Source organism: Epinephelus fuscoguttatus, linkage group LG22 (assembly GCF_011397635.1).
Source record: "Epinephelus fuscoguttatus linkage group LG22, E.fuscoguttatus.final_Chr_v1".
In the NCBI taxonomy this organism is placed as follows: domain Eukaryota; kingdom Metazoa; phylum Chordata; class Actinopteri; order Perciformes; family Serranidae; genus Epinephelus; species Epinephelus fuscoguttatus.
This window is the reverse complement of record NC_064773.1, coordinates 24,093,749-24,105,880: the sequence shown is the minus strand read 5'-3', so window position 1 is coordinate 24,105,880 and position 12,132 is coordinate 24,093,749. Positions and strand designations below refer to the sequence as shown.

General features: G+C 41.9%; 1 protein-coding gene across 1 annotated transcript; it reads left to right on the top strand.

Annotated features, from left to right (window-relative positions):
* The first annotated feature begins 197 nt into the window (after positions 1 to 197).
* Positions 198 to 11,158, top strand: LOC125883158 (sodium- and chloride-dependent GABA transporter 2-like). The gene is made up of 15 exons (XM_049567364.1): positions 198 to 303; positions 1,123 to 1,314; positions 2,917 to 3,051; positions 3,223 to 3,363; positions 3,449 to 3,536; positions 3,636 to 3,768; positions 3,930 to 4,064; positions 5,216 to 5,319; positions 5,580 to 5,704; positions 5,815 to 5,927; positions 7,480 to 7,617; positions 9,295 to 9,397; positions 9,556 to 9,656; positions 9,756 to 9,926; positions 10,127 to 11,158. Exons 1-15 carry the CDS (start codon positions 297 to 299, stop codon positions 10,274 to 10,276), a joined length of 1,836 nt encoding a protein of 611 aa, XP_049423321.1. The 5' UTR covers positions 198 to 296; the 3' UTR covers positions 10,277 to 11,158.
* Positions 11,159 to 12,132: the final 974 nt, after the last annotated feature.

Below are 12,132 nucleotides of genomic sequence, written 5' to 3'. Positions count from 1 at the left end.
CTACAGCAGAGGTGGTCCACTGCAGCAGACACTGACACTCTGGTGTCATCCTATTGGATTCTTGTGTTGCACCTTATTTTAAGCATGGAGTCAAGGCAGGTGATGCACTTTGCTCTGACAGGGGCAAGTTGGAGGGAAAGAAAGAAAGAGGCTGGTCTGAGTTTAGCATTACAAACTCCCGCCCATTTGCTCCTGTCCAGTCCTGTTAAAATCTCAAAACCTGAGCATTTGCAGATAAACCTCCAGAGAGAGTCTGCTGCAGCCTCGAGACACACGGGAGATCCAGTGACGCTGCAATGAAAGGTGAGTTATAAATATACATTGATTATCTGGAAACTTTCACTGCAATTTAAACTGATTTGATGTAATTCTGTTAAGTTTAAAAAATGCATTGCTCTTAACTAAAATGGACTCATTTTATAATGTATAAAAAAGCTCAAATTTTATTCTTTTTATAAATGTTTTCGAGTTAATTTCTTGTTTCTCAGAGTAAATAAAACTGACAGTGCATGCTCCTTTCCTTTAATATTGCACTTAACATTTATACAATTTTAACAAGGCAGCTGCAGGTCCTTAAAAAGTCTTACATTTTATAAATATAAGGCTTTAAATAGTCTTAAACTTGAATTTGTGAAGTCTCGATTGCCACAAACATTTTATGTAATTTATTTATCCATTGCAAAATGAATCAAACTGCCTTTTTACTTTGTACTTGTACTTACTGTTAGCAAGATGTAGATTAACCTAACTCACTTTAATTCCTACCTCTGACACATATGCAGCTTACCTTAATGCGTGCCTGCAATTCTTCAATAAGAAAAAGATAGTTTGTTCAAAAATAAATCTTAAATTTGGTTTAAAATGATCTCAGAATGGTCTTAAAAGCATTCAGTCCAAGTGTCAAATACCTTTAGACGCTCTGTTTACACATTCAGATCCTAAAGATACACTGCAAAGCCACATTGTTGCCCACTCAGCTGGAGCTGTTTGATGTCTGTGGTGCCTTCCCTCAGGGCATATTGACCTTTTTTGGGGGCAGGGAAAGCAACTCCAGCTCAGGTAACCACCCACATCTATAACATGCTGTGACTGTCTTCTTCTTGTCTCTGTCCTGTTTTGTAGGAGACACTGCCAAAGTGGGTATGCCCAATGGCACCAGTGGAGCCAAGGCCCAGAAGCCCCCCTCGGAGGAGAAGATGGAGGAGCGGGGCCAATGGAGCAACAAGATAGAGTTCATTCTGTCTGTTGCTGGCTCCATCATTGGCTTGGGCAACATGTGGCGCTTCCCTTACCTCTGCTACAAGAACGGAGGAGGTAAGTAGAGGAAGAGTGGGTGGATGGAGGACGGAGCTGATGCGAGATCCTCTCCTCTGCCATTGTAGGCCCTGACTGAAGGTGGACTCAGAATGTAGAACACCAAAATTTGCATAGGGAGTAAACATAGTTTGGTGTATCAGGCTCGTGCTCAAATAATTCGATACTGCTCTAGGGCGCTATTCCACTCAACCTACATGAAATTTGAAACAGAGGAAGCAGATGCAAACCCACAAATATGTCATCACACAACACCTGAGTCAAAATCCAACCTGAGCTCAGGTGAAAGAAGTTAAAAACATTACTCACAATTAACCAAATCAGACCCCAGAGCATATTTCCTTTCGGGCATGCTTGCGTAGGAGTATAATCGGACGCCTCTCTTTCTCCCTCCATGGGGGTCGCAGGGTCAGGGTTCAGGGCCAAGAGGGGTCAGGCAGCTGTTGTTGCTCCTCGCTCACAGCAGCTGTCCCTGCGGAGAGGCGGAAATCTGAGCTCGCCAAACATCCTCGGCCACCCGACGGGACGTTAACACTAAATGACGAAAGAGAGTGGCAGTGGCTCGGGCCCAAATCTAGAAGAAAAGAGCATTAAAGAAGGTCTTCTCTGGGTACTTCAAGCCTTGTAGCCAGTGGTGTAACGCAGGGTCTACGCAGGTATACAGGGTGTACCCACCTCTTTTTCTGGTCTTTAACAGTATACCCACCTATCAGCCAATAAGCCATTGGAATATATAGGAGAGTATACCCACTGCCTCCTCTGTAACCTACACATCTACCTAGTGGTACACCCACCTCATCAACTACCACTTCACCATTGACTTGAGTGCTTGATATATGACTTCAGATGGATTCAGTTTGTGTTCAGGCATGTATTCTTTTATCTCATCAATAAAATTATTAATTCTAGCGCATGTAATACCACATCATCTACTCTTGACCTTGCATGGTTCTTACATATTGTGTGGTGGACTTTTACCTTAGGTCTGGTATGAATACAAGTTATTTAAAGACAATCTGGTGCCAACAGTAGCAGCTTTTTAAGTTGTTGACAAACAAGCATGTAGGAGATAATATGTAATTGGTAATAGGTAATCTAAGTATGTAAGAGAGGGATCAAGGGAAGAAGGGAGAGTTGAATCATTATTATGTAATGTTACACTTTCTGGGGGATACTCAACACACAGGTGACTCAGCATGGACTTTTGGAGCATTTTGCCATAATTGAGCAGATTGACTGTAACTATTGGAGCTGCCGCTTGTGTTTGGGTGTAGCAGAGCAAGAAGTTCCTGGGTTGTGTTTAGATTTTAGCTCTGATCCCATGTCCTCTAGACGCTCTCGTTTTTCCCCTAGGAGAACGAATGAATCTTTCTGCCTTTGTATTTGTCCTTCAAAAGACTGAAGACATGGTGTTTGTGTCCATACATGGATAGAAATAAGAAACAGGCATTTAAGACGAACGTTACTCAACATATGGTACCAGTGAACAAGACAACACCTAAACAAAGACAGTCAACCATTATCGTCGGGCCTCTAAAACACAGGACCACCAACAGGAAGTAGAAGTAACCCAACTGAATCCTTTGCTCTTTCTCAACTCAGGTGCATTCCTCATCCCATACCTCATCTTCCTGTTCACTTGCGGAGTTCCCGTCTTCTTCCTGGAGACGGCCCTGGGCCAGTACACCAGCGAGGGAGGCATCACCTGCTGGAGAAAAATCAGTCCGTTGTTTGAAGGTAGGTAGGAAGACAGTACGAGATACTGGAAAGGCATGTGCCATTTGGCAAAAGTTGGAAGTTGGAAATTGGTGGGGGACGAAAACACTTTGGAGATTTTCACATTGGTGAAAGATTTCTTGGACCTTCGATATCTCCTGATATTCTATTTTTTTATTGATTATTCTGCAGGTCTTGGCTATGGCACACAGGTAATCGTGACGCTGTTGAACTTCTACTACATCATTGTTCTGGCCTGGGGGATTTTCTACCTGTCCTTCTCCTTCTCCTGGGAGCTGCCGTGGTCGTCCTGCAACAACACCTGGAACACAGGTAACAAAAGCACTCCAAAATACATCAGAAGTACCTCCGATACGTGTACAAATTTCTACATTTTTTTGTTTTTTTTCTTCCTCAGAAAACTGTGTAGAGTTCCAGAGGAGAAACACCTCAATCAACCAAACGCTCGACCTAAACGCCACCTCTCCTGTCATCGAATTCTGGGAGTGAGTTTTCAGACTGTTAAACTTCCTTTTGGTGATATGTTACTGTTGTGGAAATGACAAGGATGTATCGTCTTTGTGTTTCTGTCCTTGTCCCCGCAGGAGGAGAGCACTGAGGATTTCCCCAGGCCTTGACCACATGGGCTCACTGAACTGGGACCTGGCCCTGTGTCTGCTCATCGCCTGGGTCATGTGCTACTTCTGCATCTGGAAGGGGGTGAAATCCACAGGAAAGGTGGGTGACCCCATGGCCCTTTTTATTTATGTATTTTTGTTCTACCAAAGACGGTTCTGGGGCTCTTTAAGGATGACATCTGGTATTTGTTTTTTCTATTTTGGCATGTTTATTTTACTTGTTTGCCTATCTAACGTCGCTGTATGCATGTGTCTATATAGGTGGTCTACTTCACTGCGACCTTCCCCTATGTGATGCTGATTGTGCTGTTGATCCGAGGGCTCACCCTGCCTGGTGCGGGGATCGGCATTCAGTTCTACCTTTATCCAGACCTGGGACGACTGTCGGACCCTCAGGTACCACGATGTCATGCAAAAGCCATCCACATCCAATAACATTACGTAAAACCACAAATTCCCAATGAGGGCCTTTGGAAGATTTGGTGATCCCTGTGGGCGAGGGGGCGCACCAGGTGCAGGTATCCCATGGTTCTCTGCTGGGGAGCTTAGTTTCTGCTGGGTCCATCTGCTCTCCATGAAAGAGGCAGGCCCTGCAGGGACTAAATGCAGGGTCAGGACACCACTGGGACTGAAAACACAAACTCTACCAGGGCTGAGCCGCAGACAGACACTTAACTGGGCTCTTCCCTTCACTGGGAGGACAACAGAGCTTTATCTTTAGGGTCTGCTGGACTCAAACTAGCAAGAAGTCAAATATGAGGTCATGGGATGTTTAAAAAGTCAAGGCAAAGTTTTCTAATTTAATGTAGGACATCACAAAAGGTACATACAATAATCATGTGAGAGCTGTCTCATTGGCTAAATAAACACACCATTTTCTACACCGTTTTTCTTCCGTTTTTCTTCTGATTCTTTTTGGAGAAGATGTAAGTGTTTAACAGTATTAACAAAACGGCAACGGTAATAGCCTTTTTACTTGCTGCCAGCAAGATCTTTAGTGAACAGGTGTCATCTTTACTTAGTTCATCAGGGATATGTCCAACATAAAGGGATGTGAACGTGGTTGTAATACTAAAACCCAAAGTTTAAGTCTTCCAGAAAGTCTGAAAAGAGGGACAAGACCAAAAACTATGGGCATGGTCAACCACGATTTCTCCACATCCCCTCCAGCAGGATAGCTTAGTGCCAGTTTGTTTAGATTTCCGCCAATTTTGTGTTTTCATCAGGAGGAAACAATGCACATGTTCGAAAGACTGAGAGGGATGTGCCCCCCTCCCAGAATCTACACCCATGACTCTATGTATTTACGGAAGCTTGGTTCGTTAACCAGTGTTGACACTAACAAGACCATCAACTGACAGTTTATTGTGCAACTACATGAGTCAATCATTATGAATGCTAACACTCAGCACGTGAATTCCTGTGCATTATATAAACATCACATGGCATGTCTGTGTGTATATACATCAACCTAAGTACTGTATGTGTATGATTTAGCATCGCTTTAGTTTCAGTGGTTTATTATAGTTATTTATCTTTTGTGTAAGGTGTGGATGGATGCTGGCACCCAGATCTTCTTCTCATACGCCATCTGTCTGGGGTCGCTGACCGCTCTGGGGAGCTACAATAAATACAACAATAACTGTTACAGGTATGTTTCCAGTTTATATGCCTACTTGTTTACATGCTTTAATAAGCAGGAATTAATTTCCATAGCAGAAAATGAACCAAAAAGTCGAATTTTGGAACTAAAATCCTAATTAGTCCATGAAATTTTGTAATCATTAACATCAGCCTCGTCATCTGGTGTGATTTATGTGATCACCTGTGTGAATGTGAAGCTTGACGATGCTGAAATCAATCTCCCACAGTGCATTTGTTCTTCTATGAATAATCTGCTTTGTGTTGCAGAGACTGCCTGGCGTTGTGCTTCCTGAACAGCGGCACCAGTTTTGTGGCAGGCTTTGCAATCTTCTCCATCCTGGGTTTCATGTCCTTTGAACAGAATGTTCCCATCTCAGAAGTGGCAGAGTCTGGTGAGGCTTTCTCATGCTGTGTTCAATGCTGAGAGGAAAAGAAACAGCAACAGAATAGCAAAAAATCTGTTTATATGTCTTCTGGTTTACTGTTTAACTCGTGTCTGTAGGTCCTGGGCTGGCCTTCATAGCGTACCCCCGCGCTGTGAGCATGATGCCTTTCTCTCCCCTGTGGGCCGCCCTCTTCTTCATCATGATTGTTTTCCTGGGGCTTGACAGCCAGGTAGGTTCCTCTAGTTAATCAGTACATTTTGTTTTCCACAGTGACACTGAGTGCTGAACAAATACTGTGTGGTTTGACTTTGTCTTGAGAAAAAAACATTTTAGAACACTTTAAAACTTCATTTTAAAGACTTGTTGGATACATTTTATTTGCTCCTGTGTGGCTTGCATCGGTGGACTGTAACTAAGTACATTTACTCAAGTATTATATTTATGCACATATCTGAGGTACTTGTACTTTACTTGAGTGTTTCAATGTCAAGCCACTTTCTACTTCCACTCCACTACACTTCAGGGGAATCATTGAACTTTTTACACATACATAACTTTACTTACTTTATACATTAAATTTTTTCACACAAAACATATTTAAAAATACAAGTGCAGCTGACACGATTATGTGTTTTTGTTTGTTGATTTTTTGTAGAAGCAGGCAATGTGCACAGTACTTAAGCCAAAGACAAATTTCCCTACAGCGACAATAAAGTATATAGTATTGTATCACATTGTATCGTATCGTATTGTATCGTATCGTATTGATTAGTCAATTGATCAACCAGCAGCTATTTTGACTATTTTGACTATTTATTCATTTCAGTCATTTTTCATGCAAGACATTTCATGGTTCCACAAATATAAAGATTTGCTGCATTTCTTTCAAATTATTTTAATTATTTTGATTGATTGATTGAATAGGTTTTCTGCATTGAGTTTTTTTTTTTTTCATTCTTTCCTCTTACTTATAGTGCTGTTTATCAGTCTAGATTGTTTTGGTGTGAGTTGCTGAATGTTGGAGATACCGACCATATAGATCTCTGCCTTCTCTTCAATATAATGGAACTGGATGGCACTCGGCTTGTGGTGCTCAAAGTGCCAAAAAATATATTTGATAAACCCAACAGCAATGTCTCTTTTCAAAAACCATGACACAGTTACTCACAATAATCCGCAGATCTTGTTGTGAGCAGTTTCATGTAGGAACTATTTTCTTTCTACCTAATTACACCCACCAACTGTATCACCACACAGAAGGAAGCATGTAGTTCTGTAAAAAAGAAAATAGTTCCTACATGAAACTGCTCATAACAGGTTCTGTGGATTATCTTGAGTAACTGGGTCGTGATTTCTGGAAAGAGACATTGCTGTTGAGTTTTTCAAATGTATTTTTTGGTGCTTTGAGCACCACAAGCTGAGTGCCATCTAGTTCCATTATACTGAAGAGAAGGCAGACATCTCTATGGCAGATATCTCCAACACTCTGCAACTCACACCAAAAAAATCTAGATTGATAAATAGCACTACAGGTAAGAGGAAAAATATGTGTTTTTGATTTTGGGATGACCTGTCCCTTTAAGTTAAGCATTTGAATACTTTCTCCACATCTGGTGTCTTGGAAGTGTCACTCAAAGTCCCACTAAGCAAGCGTTACATGAGTCAGTAGGGCAGGTCTTTCATCATTGTATCTGACAAACAAAAAGAGTTCAATTCATCTTTCTGTTCTCCCCTCTCTCCCCTTCTCCTCCTCCTCACACCTCTGCGCTCCCTCCCATCAGTTTGTGTGCGTCGAGAGCCTCGTGACGGCTATAGTCGATATGTACCCTGCTGTGTTCAGACGGAAAAACCGCAGGGAGCTCTTCCTGTTGGCTGTGGTCTTCTTCTCCTTCTTTATGGGCCTCATCATGCTGATGGAGGTAGGGGGTCACATGCTGGGACCACACATAGAGATGCATGCACACAGACATCTGCAAACATAAGACATTTGTTTTCATGATATGTTGAAGGGCAATAACAGCTTTTATAGTAAAAGAAAACGACCTATATTTAGATATTCATTTAACATGTCCTCTAAAAATTAGATACACACACACACACACACACACACACACACACACACACATACATATACACACTCCAAATCAAGTTGATGCTGGGGGGGTTGCGCCTTATGGCCTTTTAGGGGTAATCCAGGACAGGATGCCTTGTTCTGCTGAAATAGCTCTTACAGAGTACAACCTACTGTAGTTGACATGGTTTCACCTCTGCACAGCTGGAAACATGAATGCTCTGCAGAGGTGTCAACAAGTCATCATTTTGTAAGTACGAGCAAGTTTTTGTGCAACATGTCTCAGGTAAGTCTTAAAAATGTCTGAAGTCTCCAGTTGTAGGCTTCAGCATTTCAAATCTCTTTGGCAAACTTGTATATCTTTAAATATTTACACTAGAAGGGTAGATTCATCTTTATCATTTGTATTTTTACTATTATGCATTAAATGAACTTGCTCCAAACTTCTATTCTAGTATTTAAAGGATAATGTTAATATTTTTCAACTTGCACCCAATTTTCCAATGTTCTTATGCCTAAGTGACTGATGGAGACAAGAATTCCTGAAATTGGTCCAGTATTGTGTAGCAGTGAAACAGGCTGCAGTGTAATTCCTGCAGGCATTTGTGCACCGTCAACAAAAAGTGCTTTTTTTTTTGCCACTGACAGGCTCAGATTATTATCTAAGTGCCTGACAATTTATGGGAAGCATCCACACAGAGATAGACGTTTTGTAATAGTGTAAGATCCTTTCTATCTAACCAGAAACAGCCCCGAATCACCACTGCCGACCCAACAGACTCTGTTTTTGCCACTGACAGGGTCCAATTATTGTTCTAAGTGTCTGACTACTTATGGCAAGGATCCCTACAGAGATAGACCTTTTGTTTTTATTTAGCTAGAAACAGCCCCACACTTGACATAGTAGTCCAACTCACCAGACTCCATTTAAATAAACAGTAATTTTAGTGTGTATAGAGGCGGCATATTTTTACATCAAACTGGGTGAATTAAAGGTTTATTTCACCCAAACCAGTGCTGGTGATTGTCGGATTAGTGGAAAAATTAACCTATATAGTTTTGTAAGTTTTATTTTGTTTCTGTCAACTCTAAATAAAGTGTGTTTTACATAAATAAAAATTACTGTTATTTAAATGGAGTCTGGTAGGTTTAGCGATAGCAGTTTGGAGCTATTTCTGGTTCAACAAAAAGGTCTTTCTTGGTAAGGATCCTTTCCATAATGTTGTCAGACAGGTTAAATAACAATCTGAGCCTGTCAGTGGCAAAAACAAGCACTTCTAGTGGATGAACATTGTCGATGTCCCGAGGGGATACATTGCAGCCTGCTGCACAATATGCAACCAGTTTCAAAAACTGCTGTCACTTAAACACAAAAACATGAGAAAATAGGGTCTGGGCTGAAAAATACTGCACTCCACCTTTAAATAATCTCCCATATTTGTCTTGAAACAAATTAATTGTACTATAAGAGGTATGTTTTAGTGATGTAATTTCGACTCAGTGCTTTATCGCTCTCTCTTCATAGGGAGGCATGTATGTATTCCAGCTTTTTGATTACTACGCAGCCAGTGGCATGTGTCTCCTCTTCATGTCCATCTTTGAGACGGTCTGCATCGCATGGGTCTATGGTAAGCTGTCCTCAAACATAAAAGGCTGTCTTTCACTGGTGAAAATGGAAAAGTATTTTTCACAAGTGTTTTCTGGTGACACACTCTAGAGTATGTTTCCTAATTGTTAGGAGACATTCAGCGACACAGACAGAAATGTCTTTACTGTGTTTTTCCAGGTGCAGATCGCTTCTATGATAACATTGAGGACATGATTGGCTACCGCCCAGGACCTTACATCAAGTACTGTTGGTTGTTCCTCACCCCGGCCACATGCATTGTGAGTATCAACAAACTAATTAAGTATCGAGGCTTTCCAAAAATGACAAAGGCTGACGGCAACTGAGGCCTCCTCTCCTTTCCTTTTTGTTTCCTGCAGGGTACGTTCGCCTTCTCTCTCATCAAATATACCCCCCTGAAGTACAACAATGAGTATGTGTACCCATGGTGGGGCTACGCCATTGGGTGGCTGCTTGCTCTCTCCTCCATGGTCTGCATTCCACTTTGGATGGTGTATAAGATCAGTACCACCCAAGGGACACTCAGAGAGGTAAGTCTTTATCCCTATAGAGCTGTTTAATGTCCTTAAGTGAGGGGAGAGCTGTTATCTGTTATCTTATCATATGATTAACTCAGTGTCTTGAATTCAAGGATCTGTGTTTGTCTGTTTGGTCTTTAATCAGCCTCCCTGTGTACTTGTCCCCAACCCCTCTGAACCCGGACTTGACTTGAACGTTTATTTTTCTGCAGCGCATCCAGTTACTCATCACACCATCTGACACCTTACCCAAAACCAAGAGGGAGCAGGAGAGGTTACTGGCCATCTTTGCGCCGGAGGGAGAAGCCCCCATGACTAAAAATGGCTACTATCCCGTCTCAGAGACCGACTCCAACTTGTGAGGCCCCTGTGGTGATGCGTATAGGAAAGACATGTGGGTTTTGGTTCCATCCTTGACTTGCTGCACCCTTTGCCTCCATCTCAAATATCACTGCAGGGAAAGATACAATAAAGTGTCACATCATCCAGTACTTTAATGCATAGATATGGAGGACTCAGGAGATAGTCAGCCTCTGGTGCATTGGGTTTGGCAGCGCCTGTACATTTCAGTAATGTGATAAAAGAAGGATAAAGACAAAAAGTCATTTATTGGATTACTTAGAAGTTTTAGAAGGGACAAGGGCATTTTTTCAGGGACAAGAGTTATTTACTCAAACTAAAATCTATTAAGACATTGGCGTATGTTGTCCAGCTCTGCTTTTAACGATGATGTAAATAAATTGATTCAAGGCCAGTTGAAATTGAGTCAGCCATGGTGTTGAGAATGTTACAGTTTCATATCAAGGTTAATGGCGTTTTCATCTCATTCGGTTCCATCAGAAGTCTAAAAATAAATATTTTAGTTTGCATAATAAGGATGACGTTTGTGCAAATGTAACATTACAGCAACAAAATCAGTACTGGAACAGGTTAACCATTTGTTGCCACTACATGTGCATTACTTTGTGACGCGTCCTTGTGGATCTGACATCACTTCATGGCGACACAGCCATATTTGTATCATATATTGTATTATCATAACACATCAATAAACATTTCCCTTTTGTATTCCCAAAAACTGAAATAAAATGTTGTGTTTCCCATGGATAGACGGTGTAATGAAAGGATATAATGTCAGTGACAATTATAACACTGTAGGACTAACATGACATTTACAGTGTAGTTTCATATGTTGTACTGTAACATAATATGACTGTAAAAAGAAATGTGAATCTTGTAAGTATGTTTTTAAATAAACATGCAAAATTTCATGTTGTCTTGTCCCTGTTTAATTTTTTATCATCATTTTTAAAATGCATACCTCGCAAGTCCCCCAATTTTGCAAGAGTGCAATACTAAACATCTGGAGTACCCCTGTCACATGCTGATCATGACATTGTATGCTCCTTATCATGTTTGCTTGACACATTCATCAGCGATTGTGACTGAGCATTGACCTTGCAAGAGCTTAGTTTGCATAACGTGCCTACAGGCTATGAGCCCTGTGTTTCTCTTGCATACTTGGGGCCAAGCAGCAACACAAACCAAGGCAGCAGTTATAAGTTGAGCTTTTAGCACATGCCTGTGGTCTTGTGTCTTGAGTGAGAGAGGAGTAGTCACTTCATTGGGGTCATTAGGTGGGCACCCTGCTTCAATGGTGTTTCATTGATAGGCCCATGACACCTCCAGAGGGCTCAACAGTGACACCTATCGTCCCAGGTGTGCCCGCGTCTGCTTTTACTCCTCATGTTGGAAATCTTACAGACCAGTTGGGGTCCTTCCTCTTTATCCCTCAGCAGCCTCTAATAGTGACTTGATGGCTTGTCAGAAGGCCTGTCCTCGAATCCCCATACTTTTCAGAATCCTGGTTGATGAAATGGCTACAAACCCTCTACACCCAACCTCTACAGGGAGCACCTGGGTACGCCAGCCACGTTGTTCTAGCTCTGTGTACATCAGGCTTTTGCATGCATAAGCTTCCCCAACTGCAGCCTCCCATGGTGCTGTTAGTTCTACGATGCACAGGGAATTATGTGAGGTAGCAATCTCTGGTGGAAAGCTGAGTCTCTAATCCAGGTCAACCTGCATTTTCTAGTCTCGGGTAGTATCCAGGAGGGTTGTTTCCACTCTCGCAGACTGGTTTACAGGTGGCTGTCCTGCTCTTATGAGGGGGGTGGTGTTTCGGAGTCCAGGCAAAGGGGTGGGGAGGGCACTGGTG